The sequence below is a fragment of the Bombina bombina genome, chromosome 1 (assembly GCF_027579735.1).
Source record: "Bombina bombina isolate aBomBom1 chromosome 1, aBomBom1.pri, whole genome shotgun sequence".
Classification (NCBI taxonomy): Eukaryota; Metazoa; Chordata; class Amphibia; order Anura; family Bombinatoridae; genus Bombina; species Bombina bombina.
Genome location: NC_069499.1, coordinates 445,945,916 through 445,964,177, shown reverse-complemented (window position 1 = coordinate 445,964,177; position 18,262 = coordinate 445,945,916). Strand labels below are relative to the sequence as shown.

The following is an 18,262-nucleotide window of genomic DNA, read 5'->3' as shown; positions in this document are numbered from 1 at the left end:
ATTTTCGGAGTGAGTATACTGCACATTATTTTGTTGTTAACTTCTGCAAATCACAAGTCAAGTTTTCTTTCTTCAGTGTGCACCATAATATTGAAGACCAGCGCCTCTATTTATCTAATCCATATTCTACTCACAGTCCTGTTGGGAGAGACTGTTAGAAGGCTGCGGTCACCTAAGAGGGGAGTATTGTGCTCTATTCTAGTCATTCTGTACATTGTGTTATTAACATCTAACATATCTGTATAGTTTTTGTAATTATTTTGTATTTTCTCCTAATATGACTAAGAATACCCTCTCTGATTGGAGAGCTGCTAGACAATATAAATATGATAATACATTTAAACATACAGATGAAGAAAAAAATAATTGGGAATTTATAATAAATAAACTTAAGAAACTATACACTAAAGAGACCAAAAATGGTGGGAAATAACCTTTTTAAGCAGATACTTAAATGAAGAAATAGTCCCTAGAGGTTTAAGGGTATCCAAGGTGCCAGCTTTCGGCACAGATGATAAAGAATTCATGGCAAAATGGAACGCAGCTCTCCATAAATGTTCAACCAATTTAGTAAGTTTACTATATGAACATCAAGATATAGTTTTGAAAAACATTGAAAAAGAAATTTTTTACATTAGAAACTGAGCTTACACCCTTCCTTTCAAGCAAAACATGTAACGATAGATTCAAACAAATTAAAACACAAGCTAAAGAACTAGATGAACAAATTGGGGACTCCAAATACAACAAATACCTTAGAGACAGTGAAGATTTCAAAAATGGAACTCCATACACACAACCACAACTCAATTCACATCACAGAAGGGATATTCCACAAAGGGACCAATCTAGAGGGAGGACCACATTACGAAATAATCAAAACACAACACATAGCTCACATCGAAATCAATATGATTCTAAAGATAATTATTCTAGACCCAATAGGGATCATTCTAATCACAATCACTCTAATTATAACCGTAGAAATTATTCCAACAATTACAGGGATTATGATACAAGACAAACACATAATAATTATGATCACAATAGATATCCACCAAACAGAGAAGTTTTGCACCAAAGGAATAGCAATCAAAGTAATCACAATGAATATAGAAGAACGAATCAGCACAAATCAGAACATAATCACCATTTTAATCATTCTAATCACTATAAGAACACACATTCACCAAAAGACACAAGAGATAAAAGAGAAAGTCACTATGTCACTGAGTAAGACATGAACAAGATTCGAATCACCCTTTTCCACAGAACACACACAAAGAAAGACACAAAGTAGGAACCAATCACACACCGACCAATCAGGGTTGGACCCACCCCAACAGATATTCTCCACTTCGCCCAGACAGAATAAATCAGAGGAAAAGAGACAGAACACCAGATCCTTTAGAGGAACAAGAGGTAGAGGAGGCAAAACACAGAAGAAGGAGCCTGAGAGATTAGGTATACATAATATTTCATCACAGGTAATAACTGAACAAGAAAAAAATATTCTTTCCAAGGGTTTAAAATTTATTCCCACCCAAAGTGTCAATACATTTCAATTATTTATTGATGCACAGAAATTTATTAGGAACTTAACTGTCAAAAGATTTTTTGCCAGAAAAGATATACTTAGTAGAAATCAAGAAAACCCTCCACCAAATAGGGAATCAAGAACTTATTTCAAAAACACTTCCACTTTCTATCCTAGTCATTGTAAAGGTCCAAACATAGAAGTATTTGGCAAATTAATTCTAAAAGACATAGAAAAAATTGAATCAAAACCTAAATATTTCAATTTAAACAAACAAGAAAATGAAATTTATAAAAATTTAAACAAAAGAGAAGACATCATCATTAAGGAGGCAGATAAGGGGGGAAGTATAGTAGTAATGGACCGTAGCTACTACATGGAAGAAGCAAATAGAATCCTATCAGATAAAAAGACCTATCAACTTTTGAAAAATAATCCAAAAAGAATATTCACTTCAGAACTAAATGACATTTTGTTACAAGCTCTAGACAGAGACATTATTTCCCAGGATGAATTAATGTTTCTAAATAAAACTGAATCCAAGACTCCTATTTTTTACTTCATCCCTAAATTACATAAAGATCCACTTAGACCCCCAGGGAGGGATAGATTCCGTGACATGTAATCTATCGGCCTTCATAGATCATTTGTTGCAACCTTATGCCCAAACAGCAAGATCATACCTTAAAGACACAAAACAGGTACTCAGCATACTCAAAGATACAAAATGGGAATCAGGCTATTCATGGCTAACAATGGATGTAACATCTCTATATTCTATTATTGACCATAAAAAAGGTATAGCAGCCATAAAATGGAAACTTGAACAAGATGACAATCTATCTACCGCATTATTAGAATTCATTTTAATATCAATAGAATTCATATTAAAGCATAACTTTTTTTGGTTTGATAACAAACAGTATCTTCAGATATGTGGCACCGCCATGGGCACCAGGTTCGCCCCAAGCTACGCCAACATTTACATGGACCACTTTGAACACACTTATGTATGGTCATGTGGCGTGGTTGGGGCGGGCCTGGTGTCCTGGCGGCGGTACATAGATGATGTCTTATGTATCTGGAATAAAGATGAGGAGGCATCAAAAAACTTTGTTTCCCACTTAAATGAAAACAATATGGGCATAATATTAACACCAGAATTCAATAAAACCCAAATTAATTTTTTAGATTTAACAATTTTTGTAGAAGCAGGAAATATACACACCAAAACCTTTTTTAAAAGTTGCGATATGAATACGTACATCAGAAGAGATAGTGAACATCACCCAACTTGGCTAAAAGCTATCCCCAAAGGGCAATTCCTTCGTATAAGAAGGAATTGTGATACCATAGATGACTTTAACACTCAATCTAAAATAATCAAAGAAAGATTTGAACATAAAGGTTATGACAGTAATATTTTAGAACAAGATAGGGTTGAAGTGGAAAATAGGAATCGGGATTCTTTAATTTCAAATACCAAAAAAGACGTTATAAATAATTCAAATTTCCCAAGGTTTATTACCACATACAATAGTGGACATAAACAGATTAAACATATCATAAATCAACATTGGAATGTTCTTAAAAATTATGAATATTTGAATAATATCATTCCTAATAAACCAATAATAACCTTTAGAAAGGGAACAAATTTTAAACAGAAACTAGCTCCTTCCCTTATCAAAGGGATGAAGCCTCCAAAACCCATTCAAATTGCAAATCTAACAGGATTTTATACATGTGGGCATTGCAAAGCATGCAATCACACTAAGAAAACATACAAGACATTCACTTCCTCTGTAACAGGCAAATCCTATACAATAAAAGATTTTATCAGTTGTAAAACCAAAAATATAATTTACTTACTTCAGTGTAATTGCCAGATTCAGTATTTAGGTCAAACCTCAAGGTTTGTAAAGACACGTATACTAGAGCACCTTAACAAAATTGAAAAGGAGAAAGAAGATCACGGTGTCTCTACATAATAATTGTCCACTATATGACAAAAAACATCTATCATGGATTGGAATAGAAAAAGTTTCATTACATTGGAGAGGGGAGGAGATAGAAAAAGAACTTAACAAAAGAGAACTATGGTGGATACACACACTAAAAAAACATATTTTTCCAATATTATGAGTAGTTTATTTTATTTTATCATAATTTTATTTTATTTTAATTTAATTTTTTAACTTTTATTTTTATTTTTATTATTATTCAATTTTAGATACAATATTGTTAGCCCTAGTTATTAAAATGTTAGACAATCTATCCAAAGGTATGAAAAGTTTTTTTCCAAGAAGGGATTTCACTGTAATCGTTTCTGTATTTGAAATATATATGACCCAAAGTGACCTGCACTTTCCATTACATACCCCTTAGAAGAAATTCAGAATATCGGCTATCACAAGAATATGGCGAAAACATCGCTCACAAAGAGATTGGCCAATTCGGGACATGTGATATAGAACTGTCCGGACAAACCAGGAAACAGATTTTCACACACAAAGTATCTGGAACAACGCTCGCCATCCGATTGGTTGAATTGGAACACATGACAACGCATCCTTCGGCGGACCTGAAAGGGAACTGTACAAATTCGGGACTCGAAAGGGAACTTCCATATTATTTTCACTGTGATTGGTCAAATAACGTTCAATTTGTTTATACCGATCCGATTTGGCAAATTATTGAGATTCTGAGCGAAATAGCTTAAGCATATATATAAAAAATGCATTACTCTCAAAACACAATCGGATGGGGATAAAAATAAAAATAAAATGTTTTATTTGTGAGTCCTATTCCGGTGTTTGTCACCGGAACAGGAACATTGATTACCTGTATAAATACACCTGTAAATACTCCTAAGGCAGCACTTCCAATTGTTTTTTACTGCTCTTGAAAAAGACGATTTAGTCGTTGAAACGCGTAGAGCCAAGCTGAAAAAGAGCTTTTTAATACGTTTTAATAAATATTTGTTTGATACAACAAGTAATTTTGCTGCCTTTTTTGGAAGTATTCTAAAGTTACCAACTATCTTTGAGGAGCCGGATTCCGAATTACTCAGAGTGAGTATACTGCACTTTATATCAATTTAAAGATACAATCATCTGCAGTGCAATTTCCATTGTTTATAGATACTAAAGCACATCATGGGAAAACCAGGATATATATCCTTATGAAGAAGCTGAACTCTGAAATTTTCGGAGTGAGTATACTGCACATTATTTTGTTGTTAACTTCTGCAAATCACAAGTCAAGTTTTCTTTCTTCAGTGTGCACCATAATATTGAAGACCAGCGCCTCTATTTATCTAATCCATATTCTATCTGAATCATGAAAGAAAAAATGTGGGTTCAGTGTCCCTTTAAATGATATTCTATCTAGATTATAGAATGTTATGGTTTTGTTAATACAAGGAGGTGACAGTTGGTTACAATTAATAAAACAAAGATTATTACATATTATGTTCAATAAAAAAAACTAAGAGAGATTAATATATTTCATGGTTAAAAATATACCATATATCTATCAAATGTTGGGTATTGATGCCTTCTAATCCTTCTGAAATGATTTACCCACACATGTTTTGCATTAAGCTCCATATATAAGTTACACAGTACAAGGTTTCCTATCCAAGCAAGAATAAGTTCTTTTTTAAAACTACAGAAGATCTCAATTTATTGTGTAACAAATTATTATGCAGTTAATTTCTTTACAAAGACTAAACTGTCATAATACAAGCGCCACAGCCTTGTAACAATCAATATTGAAACAGTAAGATTTTAGTGGGGGTAAAAAAACAAATCTTGTATTTGTTACTATCTATTAATCTTCCTAATGTCTTTTTGATATTTTACTCTGCGTTGACATGAGCGCTGTCATTCTAAACACTTTCAATCATTCTTTTGATAACATTTATGGTTATTAGTTTTGAAATCTGAAGCTTTCCTTGCTGTATTAATTGCCATGACCTGTTTTATATTTTGTGCATGGGCTACATGATGAAGAGTTGCTTCTGCGTAATTCATTCCTTTATGCTGGTGGGTTATTGAAGTCCAGGCTTGGTATAAGTAGATAACATTATGACGCACAACCTCATCTGCATATAAATTGAGCTAATCAGAAATGCAAATTGCAATCATGGCAAGATTCAAAAGCCTACAATAATTGTATGAATTTGAAAACAGCAAAAGTTCATGCATTCACATTGTTGTTGTTTTTTTTCCTTTCAGCAAGTGAAATTATTTTCATTATAACGTTTGACAAACAGAAACAAAAATGGCTCATTTTGGACTATACATTAAATATATTTCTTATCCCTAGAAAAAAATTGACACCTTATTTCCTGAACACCATTACGTATTTAAAATGTATTCAAAATGGAAGGGTTTTTATAGAAAATGTGCATTTGCTTCAATATTAATAGACTGTTCTGGATTTCTATCACAACTGCTAGAATATATATTTTTATATAACCCATTACGTATTACACATATATTACTTATTACACATATATTACTTATTACAAATATATATATTACTTATTACACATATATTACTTATTACACATATATTACTTATTACAGATATATTACTTATTACACATATATATTACTTATTACACATATATTACTTATTACACATATATTACTTATTACACATATATATTACTTATTACACATATATTACTTTGTACACATATATTACTTATTACACATATATTACTTATTACACATATATATATTACTTATTACACATATATTACTTATTACACATATATATAAATATATATATATAGTGAAGATCACTTACCATAATCACGTAAAATGCTTTGTAGAATATAAAGCCTCTTCAAAGGACATAAATTGCTAAATTAAAATGCTCTAATATATTAGTAGCATTTTATTATTGCACTATTGCTCCAGAGCAGCAATGCACTACTGGACGCCTAGGAAAAGAGGCATAAGTCAATTGCCACCAATCACCATTTAGTTCTCAGCAGTGGATTGCTGCCCTGAGAATATTTGCTTTTCAACAAAGGATACAAAAAGAGCATAGAATATGTAATAATAGAAGTAGTCTCCCTCTTTAAATTACATGTTGTATCTGAACCATGAAAGTATAATTTGACTTTCGTGTCCCTTTAAGATCGGAAAAATACATCTAACAAAATGCCCAAATAAATACACTATATCCTGCAATATACAATAATAAAGTCTGGTAAGGAGTTTGTTCAAATTAAAGACAGAATACATCCAATAAACAATTAAAAATGATGTTCAATAAAAAATGCATATAAATGTATATGATAAGCAATAAGAAAAACAAATGGGAACCCATATATTACATGATTAAAACTAAATGTCATAAATTCCTCAATATGGCCATTGTACCGTCACTTCCTGTATTGAGCTTAAGATCACAAGGTACACAAACATGTTAAAGTAAATCCATACTATGTGTAAAGAAATCTGTCACAGGTGCTTGTGAATGTAAAAGAGAAGCCATGTGTAAAGAAAGAGTAAAAATAGAGAGCGGACTGCTCATTGTTATTTTAGTTTTCGGCAGAAAACCATATTGAATTTGTTTACGTGCTAAATTAAGCTATTGATTGCTTAAATATGGATTTTGGTGCGATAAATAGACAATTTTTTATAACAGCGTGACAATCAAAATGTAATAAAACATATGTAGAACACATAACGGAAGGAGCAGCGCAGGAAGATGAAATACTGCAGAGCTGATAACATTATTTATGATGAAAATATATTTGCAGATATCATCATTACCAATAAGGGAGAGTTTAAACTGATGCACTCTCAAACCAAATGCACTGATCTTATTTGAAAAATGTAAATAATATTTTTTAGAAATATGTGCAATAAATATATTACTTTTTCCAAAATCAATATATAGAGTATAAGGAAAAAATGTATATAAAAGCCATTATCCATATCTACTACTACTACTGTGCTACAAGGGTTAAAAACAATTAGGAACAGTAAGTTATAACAAATAAGCACACTGAATGTGTTAATTTATTGCTTCCTTGTTTGTAACTGAATGGCTTTCCATTCATTCAAATGATCTGAAATATCCAATGAGGCAAGACAGCCATCTAGTGCTCTACCTTGGAATCTTGAAAAGGGCTTTTACTGGATGCATCTCAGACAGAGGAGGGTCTCCATCAGCCAGTTCAATAGCTGTGATTCCAAGGGACCAGACGTCACAACGCACATCATAGGAGTAATCATACTGTTGCTCACAGGCAATGACCTATTGCACAGAGAGAGAAAAGCACAACGTTATTATGTGGAAATCAGTGCAACGCTCAATAGCTCATTAACCATAAAGATGTGACTAATGCCTTCCTTTTCCAGTAAATGTTACACATATATTAATTTCTACTTCAAATACTGAACGGTTTGCTCTATAGTGAACTGTTTCTTGTATTAACATTTTAAATGCACAATAGATAAAATAGCTGTAGGTTATTTTAATATCTGGATGTGATGCTGAAGATTGAATTTATTTGTTTGAGAATTTGTTTAAGGTAAATTAATATTAAAAATGAAAAGTTACTTTACCATATTCATTTACAATAAATGCAAAGACCTCTCTTTTGAGAAATCTGGTCATTTCTAATTTCCACTACAAAGATGATTCACTAAAATCTGGAGAGCTTCCCCAAATTGAATCAATAAACTCTGCAGATCATAAATACCGTAGAACAAAGTATGATTTGGAAAGATCTGTTCTTATTGGAAATTTTAAACCTTAGTGAATCTAGGGTAGTGGACACCTTTTACATAGCTGGGAAATTTATTTGACAATAATAATTATGTATGTTTATTGCACAAGTAGAATGCCACCAAAGTGCAAGAATCACAAAATAAAAAAAAGAATAGGCAATATTACAATATGTATGTCGCCAACAAATATTTAGGATTAGAGTTTGCTCTCCAAGATACCTTGACCAATTTACGTCTATATTATAAATGGAGCGCAATCAATTGTGCAGCATGTGCTAACCATATTGAGACCCTGCGCTAAGAATAGCGCACGATCTGGTATTACAAGTAAATAGTAAAAAAGATTTACCAGAGAATATTAACACGGGCAACAGTTTTTAAGCATGCCCTATACTTTCAATGGCTAGTGCAATGTGCGCCTTCCTCTCTCCTATTACATGTGGTCAGTTATGAAGTTGCTCAAGCGCATCACAAAATATCTGGAAAAATGTTGCTTTCATGGAGACCTAAAGTAAAGTATTAAGGTGTGAATACATGCATCAAGTATATTAGATATATTAGAATAAAGTATTTTACTAATATATATATATATATATATTTATATATATACAAATATTAAATGTAAAATATAGGTTTTGTATTGAAATACATTTTTAAAACAATGATTTAAAGGGATTATGTTATTTGAAGAGGATTTGGCTTGGGAAAGGCTCAATGTTGTTTTTAATTTGTAGATATATGTGTTTATATGTGTATGCACATGTATTTGTGCAGTGTTTTAACCCCTTCACAACCAGCACTGTACCCTGTACAACGCTGGTCGTTAAACCCTTAAGGACCAGCATCGTACCCTGTACGTCGCTGCTATCCTAGGCCTCTCTCTACAGCGATCTCGCTAAAAGTAGTACTATTTCTGCAAACCACACAAGTGAGGCAGTGCAGAAACAGAGTTGCAGAGTTACTGATGCAGAGAGGGCCACTCTGTGGCTCTCTTTGCATCGGCCAGCGGTGGTGCCGATCATTGGTGGCATGGGAGGGTAAGGCGGATGGACGGCCCATAGCTGGAGGTGGTTGGGAATAGGTGGGACTGCTACGCTACAGAAAAGAACACCTCTCAGAGCGGCAGGAAGGGGGAAGGAGGGAGAAGGGAGAAGGGGATCATACTGTGGAAGTGGCGATAGAGGGTGGGAAAGCAATCTGGGAGGGAGAGGGGGGTTAATGAGTAGGGGCAGCTACACTGCAGAAAAAAATGGTGTTGTTTTTTTTATTACATAATTTATTACATAATTAGTTAGAAGGGGGAAGGTTAGAGAGCTTTACGGGAGGTGGTAAGGTAAGGGGGTAATCCTACACTAAGTACAATAATAATAATACAATTTTTTTATTTTTTTAAAAAAGATGTAAAACTGCATACTGACAGACTGCCACTACTTAAGATGGGGGTGACCATGGGGGGGGAGAGCTGTTTGAGAGGGATCAGGGAGGGATCAGAGGGTGGGAAGTATCAGGTGGGAGGCTGATCTCTACACTAAAGCTAAAATTAACCTTTTAAACTTCCTTATTAACCCCTTCACTGCTGGGAATAATACAAGTGTGGTGCGCACCTGCAATTAGAAGCCTTCTAATTACCAAAAAGCAATGGCAAAGCCATATATGTTTGCTATTTCTGAACAAAGGGGATCCCAAATAAGCTTTTACAACCAGTTGTGCCATGATTGCACAAGCTGCTTGTAAATAATTTCAGTGAGAAACCTAACGTTTTTTAAAAAGTTAACGATTTTTTTATTTAATCGCTTTTGGCGGTAAAATGGTTGCATGAAATATAGCAAAATGGGCCTAGATTAATACTTTGAGTTGTCTACTAAAAAAAATATATAGTTTTTGATAGGTAAATAAAAAAAGACTTCTGTTTAAATGGAGTGATAAAAAAAATGCTAAAAATGCTATGGTCTTTGGGGAAGTTTTAGTCTGAAATGCCCGGTCTTTAAGGGATTAAACTTATATCTCAATAGAAAATCATATTTTAAAAGCCATTGAAGAACTATACACTATTTGACCTGTAGCTCGCCTCCATAGAAGTATATTATATGAGAGATTTGGCGCATCCCCAGTATCTGATATCCAGATGTTTGCGCACCCTAGGCTTTTGCTTGAGCGCTAATATATTAATTTAAACTTGTAATATGTGCACACAAATAAAAGCACTGTTGAACAGTGTTTGCACACAAAGCAGCTAATATTTTTATGCTCCACTTGTAATCTAGGCCTTAATATTTGCACATCCACAGCCTTAATTTTCTCTAGCAGAGGGGTGAACCATTGCAAAATGAGCAGGTATCACTGACAGCTGATGCGACAACTATACATATTTCAATCTGAAATCTTCCTTGCATTGGAAACATACTTACTTAGCTCAAAACATGGCACCATGGAGAGAAATCATACAAAATCGTTGTGATTTTTTTAAACATTATGGGCTAGATTACAAGTGGAGCGCTATTTTAAAGTGCACCCATAAAGGGGAGCACTTTCCGCTTATCACAATCAACCAGAAGTCAGACCTCTGGTTAATTTTAAAGAGACAGTAAATACCAGAATTTTTGTTGTTTAAAAAGGTAGATAATCCCTTTATTACCCATTGCCCAATTTTGCATAACCAACACAGTTATAATAATATACTTTTTACCTCTGTGATTACCTTGTATCTATGCCTCTGCAAACTGCCCGCTTATTTCAGTTTTTTGACAGACATGCATTTTTAGTCAATCAGTGCTTGCTCTTAGGAGCTTCACGTGCCAGAGCTCAATGTTATCTATATGAAACACATGAACTAACGCCTTCTAGTGGTGAAAAACTGTCAAAATGCTTTCCGATTAGAGGCAGTCTTCAAGGTCTAAGAAATTAGCACATGAACCTCCTAGATTTAGCTTTCAACTAAGAATACCAAGGGAACAAAGCAAAATTGGTAATCAAAGTAAATTGGAAAGTTGTTTAAAATTACATGCCCTATTTAAATCATGAAAGTTTTTTTTTTTACTTTACTGTCCCTTTAAAAAAATGTGCACTAATTGCCCCCAAATAAAGTGGACAGTTTCTTTCTTTGAATAAAAAATATAAGCATCTTTATTTTTGTTTAAAAAACTGCACAAAGCCGTTATAAGAGGTTAAAGTGGGGGGATGTGGGGTGTTAGAAAATATACGGCACTGAAAGGTATCTTTACATTGTGGTCTATGGGGACTGTGTTATCACTATAAAAATATATGCTTATGTTCATACATATGTATGTGCTAATATGTGTGTATGCACATTTAAACACACAAATATATATGTATATATTCATATACATATATATTTTTAATTTGCAGCCCAACACTGCGCTCGTGCAGGACTGGCCCTAAATCTGTCTGACTCACAAGCTGGAAGATTCTGAAATCCAGTCATTCAAGAACTAGAACTGGCACGTTCAACCTAGAGGTTTGACATTTTGCAGGGAATGTTTCTTTTTATACACATACAAAGAATCAAGAAAACGACATTTCTTAAATTTATTTTATAAAATGTGACAGTGGAAGTTGATGCCAAAGAATTGTATGTTCTGTAAATAAGTGCCTTTTTTCTGACAGTTTTTTGTTGTACTTTAACTAGAATAACCTTCATTCTTTGTTCAATCAATGAATGCAACGTTCCAGCCTAAAAGTCTATAAGAGCTAAAGAAAGTCACAACTGACTTTGTTTTCAGGTTATCCTGTTAGAAGCTTAATTGTTTCACAAGTAAAATGTTCACACTAAAATTAAAATAATTATAATAATATGATATTGCTCCTAACAATTTGTTTGACTACAAGGTAAAAAAAAACAGTTAATATAATATAAATGGTGTATTTCAGGTCTTAAAAAGCTCTACATTTTACTGCTGCATTTTTTTCATGAAAGGCTTAAATACCTCCCCCACTTCCCTCATCCCCCAGTCATCAGTGGCGTCACTAGGGTTGGTGTCACCCGGTGCGGTAAGTTATGGTGTCAACCCCCCAGAAAGAAGACACACAGAAAAACACAGACACACACACATACAAACACTCAGACACACTTAAAAAAAAACTCAGATGCACACACAAACACTCGGAAACACACTCAGACACACACACAAAAACACACAAAAACACTGAGACACACAAACACTGAGACACACACATACACACACACAAAAAAAAACTCAGACACACACTTACAAAATATGTAAACTGCACTGCATTAATTATAAAGCTCATGCCTAGAGCTGCTCCCTGGCTCAGCAGAGCATCAAATGAAAGATAAACAGAGCACTCTAAAATAAATCACAGAAGAAAAGGTTTTGGCGCGCAAACTATGAAAATTCTGCTCTCTGACTCTGTTCCAAGTCTGTCAGTGCACAGCCCCGGGCCGCGTGCCTACCGCTTCTTATGGCCAATCACCTCTGCACTCTGCCCACCCCCAGACCCCCACCCGCCCTCCTACCTGTTCAGTGCACTTAGTGTACCGTAACCGTACCAGTCTGTTGGGCATCATACGTGGCTCCTTCACTTTAGAGACAGTGTCAAACAGTCATGCGGTCAGGTGCCAGACATCCCCTCACGATTTCCCAGTTCCCGTTTAGAGAGACAGCACAGCAGTGAGTGACTCCACTGCTCCACATGTCACTGAGCAGTGAGCACAGATAGGCAGGCAGGTTTAGGCTAGCAGCGCAACTTTGCAAGCCCCACGGCATGCCCCCAACATTCATAGAGAAATTGGGCAGGGGAGAAGCAAAGTACAAACAAGCAAAAGCAGCCGGGAAAACTATTTGTTGAAATTGCAGCACTGGCTCAAGGGGCAAAAAAATTGTGTGTCTACAACTTCCCCAGTCCCACTAATGTTCACAAATGCCAGCCCCTCTAATAAAAAAAAATCTATGCATCTCAACATTGTATTTCTTTGAATTTCAATAAAATTGAAAAAAAAAAAATAATTTTTTTTTGGTATCACCCCCTGGAGGGTGTCACCCAGGTGCGGCCCGCACCCCCCTAGTGACGCCACTGTTCGTCACAGGAGGTTGGCAGAGAAGTGTTAGAAGATTTTGGAGTAGTCACTTATGGAGGGTAGTATTCTTCGAGTTGGGACTGGAGTTTTAAGTAGTCCTGTCAGCCTCTCAGTAAGAGCTTGGGTGAATGTTAGAGTCCGGAGATGCAGGGAGAGTCTTTCTGCAAAACCATCCCGACTCATATTAACAGCTCCATAAGCAATCAGCGTTGACGAGTTTCGCTGCCTGGTTTCTTCACTCAAGTCCATGTCAGAAGCGATGCTACTATCTGTCACACTTGAAGAGTCGTGTTACTGTTCCATGGCATAGATTCTGGTAAGATTGTTTCAATTTTTATACATGTATGATAACGCAAGAAGACAGGGTCACAGTGTGACTCCTTTTATCTGTATAGAATCAAGGGTTAATATCTCCTGAGGAGGATTATTGAACAGTGGGGAATAATCTTATATGTTTATTTGATTTTTGCTGTTTTTATGTGTGAGATGTTATGGGCTCATAGGATATACAGGTTTCACTTTCACTTTGAGAGCCATGCAGCTTGCAAGCTTGGCGCGCTTTTTCTCATAGCAGGGATGGTCCTGCATTGTGCACCATGTGATTCTTTCTCTTGTAAGGTGTATCCAGTCCACGGATCATCCATTACTTGTGGGATATTCTCATTCCCAACAGGAAGTTCCAAGAGGACACCCACAGCAGAGCTGTAATATAGCTCCTCCCCTAACTGTCATAGCCAGTCATTCTCTTGCAACTCTCAACAAGCTAGGATGTTGTAGGAGAGAGTGGTTAAATATAGTTAGTTTATTTTCTTCAATCAAAAGTTTGTTATTTTTAAATAGTACCGGAGTTGTGCTATTTTATCTCAGGCAGTAAATAGAAGAAGAATCTGCCTGAGGTTTCTATGATCTTAGCAGGTTGTAACTAAGATCCATTGCTATTCTCACATATGTCTGAGGGGATTACACAGATGAGGTAACTTCAGCGAGAGAATGGCGTGCAGTTTATTCTGCTATCAGGTATGTGCAGTTATAATTTTTTCTAGAGATGAAAAACACTAGAAAATTCTGCTGATACCGGATTAATGTAAATTAAGCCTGAATACAGTGATTTAATAACGACTGGTATCATGCTTACTCCCAGGGGTAATACCCTTATGATATTGCAATATAAACGTTTGCTGGCATGTTTAATCGTTTTTATATATGCATTGGTGATAAAACTTTATTGGGGCCTAGTTTTTTCCACATGGCTGGCTTAAATTTTGACTAGAAACAGTTTTACTGAGGCTTTCCACTGTTATAGTATAAAAGTTACAGTTGGTGCAGTTAAAATTACAAACTGTGACATCCAGCTTCCCTCAGGAGTCCCCTGTATGCTATAGGACATCTCTAAAGGGCTCAAAGGCTTTCCAAAGTCGTTTATTGGGGAAGGTAGGACCACAGCTTGCTGTGGCAGTTGGTTGTGACTGTTAAAAAAAAAAAAAAAAAAAAAAGTCTATTTCGTTTTTTTGATCCGTTTTTTGAACTAAGGGGTTAATCATCCATTTGCAAGTGGATGCAATGCTCTGCTAGCCTATTACATACACTGTAAAAATTTCGTTTGATTTACTGCATTTTTTCACTGTTTTTCAAATGACAAAATTTGTTTCTCTTAAAGGCACAGTACCGTTTTTTATATTTGCTTGTTAACTTGATTTAAAGTGTTTTCCAAGCTTGCTAGTCTCATTGCTAGTCTGTATAAACATGTCTGACATAGAAGAAACTCCTTGTTCATTATGTTTAAAAGCCATGGTGGAACCCCCTCTTAGAATGTGTATCAAATGTACTGATTTCATTTTATGCAATAAAGATCATATTCTGTTTTTAAAAAAATGATCACCAGAGGAATCTGACGAGGGGAAAGTTATGCCGACTAACTCTCCCCACATGTCAGACCCTTTGACTCCCGCCCAAGGGACTCACGCTCAAATGGCGCCAAGTACATCTAGGGCGCCCATAGCATTTACTTTACAAGACATGGCGGCAGTCATGGATAATACACTGTCAGCGGTATTAGCCAGACTACCTGAACTTAGAGGTTAGCGAGATAGCTCTGGGGTGAGACAAAATGCAGAGCATATTGACGCTTTAAGAACCATGTCTGATACTGCCTCACAATATGCAGAAGCTGAGGAAGGAGAGCTTCAGTCAGTGGGTGATGTTAATGACTCAGGAAAGATACCTGATTCTAATATTTCTACATTTAAATTTAAGCTTGAACACCTCCGCGTGTTACTTAGGGAGGTTTTAGCTGCTCTGAATGACTGTGATACCATTGCAGTGCCAGAGAAATTTTGTAGACTGGATAAATGCTTTGCAGTGCCGGTGTGTACTGATGTTTTTCCAATACCTAAAAGGTTTTCAGAAATTATTAATAAGGAATGGGATAGACCAGGTGTGCCGTTCTCTTCCCCTCCTATTTTTAGAAAAATGTTTTCCAATAGACGCCACCACACGGGACTTATGGCAGACAGTCCCTAAGGTGGAGGGAGCAGTTTCTACTCTAGCAAAGCGTACTACTATCCCTGTCGAGGACAGTTGTGCTTTTTTAGAGCCAATGGATAAAAAATTAGAAGGTTACCTTAAGAAAATATTTATAAACATTCCCTTCAAGGGGCAGACCCTATTCGGGCCTGGTTTGAAGGAGATTATTGCTGATATCACGGGAGGAAAAGGTTGTGCCCTTCCTCAGGACAGGTCCAAATCTAGGGCCAAACAGTCTAATTTTCGTGCCTTTCGAACTTTCAAGGCAGGTGCGGCTTCAACTTCCTCTAATAATAAACAAGAGGGAACTTTTTTGCTCAATCCAAGACGGTCTGGAGACCAAACCAGACCTGGAAAAAAGGTAAGCAGGTCAAAAAGCCTGCTGCTGCCTCTAAGACAGCATGAAGGAACGACCCCTATCCGGTAACGGATCTAGTAGGGGGCAGACTTTCACTCTTCGCCCAGGCGTGGGCAAGAGATGTTCAGGATCCCTGGGCGTTGGAAATTATATCCCAGGGATATCTTCTGGACTTCAAAGCTTCCCCCCCAAAAGGGAGATTTCACCTTTCACAATTATCTGCAAACCAGATAAAAAGTGAGGCATTCTTACACTGTGTACGAGACCTCCTAGTTATGGGAGTGATCCATCCAGTTCCAAAGGAGGAACAGGAACAGGGTTTTTACTCAAATCTGTTTGTGGTTCCCAAAAAAGAGGGAACCTTCAGACCGATTTAGGATCTAAAGATCTTAAACAAATTCCATCGTTCAAGATGGAAACTATTCGTACCATCCTACCACTGATCCAGGAGGGTCAATATATGACTACAGTGGATCTAAAGGATGCTTATCTTCACATTCCGATACACAAAGATCATCATCGGTTTCTCAGGTTTGCCTTTAAAGACAGGCATTACCAGTTGTAGCTCTTCCCTTTGGATTAGCTACAGCCCCAAGAATCTTTACAAAGGTTCTAGGGTCGCTTTTGGCGGTCCTAAGGCCGCGGGGCATAGCAGTAGCCCCTTATTTAGACGACATCCTGATACAGGCGTCAAACTTCCAAATTGCCAAGTCTCATACGGACGTAGTACTGGCATTTCTGAGGTTGCATGGGTGGAAAGTGAACGAGGAAAAGTGTTCTCTATCCCCACTCACAAGAGTTTCCTTTCTAGGGACTCTGATAGATTCTGTAGAAATGAAAATTTACCTTGACGGAGTCCAGGTTATCAAAGCTTCTAAATTCCTGTCGGGTTCTTCATTCCATTCCACACCCTTTGGTGGCTCAGTGTATGGAAGTAATCGGCTTAATGGTAGCGGCAATGGACATAGTGCCGTTTGCATGCTTACATCTCAGACCGCTGCAACTATGCAGGCTCAGTCAGTGGAGCGGGGATTACACAGATTTGGCCCCTCAACTGAATCTGGACCAAGAGACCAGGGATCCTCTTCCCTGGTGGCTATCTCGGGTCCATCTGTCCAAAGGTATGACCTTCGCAGGCCAGATTGGACTATTGTAACAACAAATGCCAGCCTTCTAGGTTGGGGTGCAGTCTGGAACTCCCTGAAGGCTCTCCTTCCAATAAATATTCTGGAACTAAGAGCGATATTCAAGGCTCTTCAGGTTTGGCCTCAGTTAGCAACTCTGAGGTACATCAGATTTCAGTCGGTCAACATCACGACTGTAGCTTACATCAACCATCGAGGGGGAACAAGAAGTTCCCTAGAGATGTTAGAAGTTTCAAAAATAATTCACTGGGCAGAGATTCACTCTTGCCACCTATCAGCTATCCATATCCCAGGTGTAGAGCACTGGGTGGCGGATTTTCTAAGTCGTCAGACTTTTCATCCGGGAGAGTGGGAACTCCATCCGGAGGTATTTGCACAACTGATTCTCCGTTGGGGCAAACCAGAACTGGATCTCATGGCGTCTCGCCAGAACGCCAAGCTTCCGTGTTACGGATCCAGGTCCAGGGATCCCAAGGCGACACTGATAGATACTCTAGCAGCACCCTGGTCTTTCAACCTAGCTTATGTGTTTCCACCGTTTCCTCTGCTCCCTCGACTGATTGCCAAGATCAAGCAGGAGAGAGCATCAGTGATTCTGATAGCACCTGCGTGGCCACGCAGGACCTGGTATGCAGATCTAGTGGACATGTCATCCTTTCCACCATGGTCTCCTCTGAGACAGGACCTTCTACTTCAGGGTCCTTTCAACCATCCAAATCTAATTTCTCTGAGGCTGACTGCCTGGAGATTGAACACTTGATTTTATCAAAGCGTGGCTTCTCCGAGTCAGTTATTGATACCTTAATACAGGCACGAAAGCCTGTCACCAGGAAAATTTACCATAAGGTATGGCGTAGATATCTTTATTGGTGTGAATCCAAG

The 18,262-nt window shown here is 36.7% G+C and overlaps 1 protein-coding gene across 1 annotated transcript in view; it reads right to left on the bottom strand.

The window, feature by feature from the left end:
- Positions 1-7,672: 7,672 nt before the first annotated feature.
- The window catches only part of LOC128645425 (myosin-IIIb-like), a 268,888-nt gene continuing 258,298 nt past the window's right edge, over positions 7,673-18,262 (bottom strand). The window contains exon 7 of the mRNA XM_053698423.1: positions 7,673-7,822. Coding sequence (XP_053554398.1) covers positions 7,673-7,822 — 150 coding nt within the window. The remainder of the gene's footprint in view (positions 7,823-18,262) is intronic.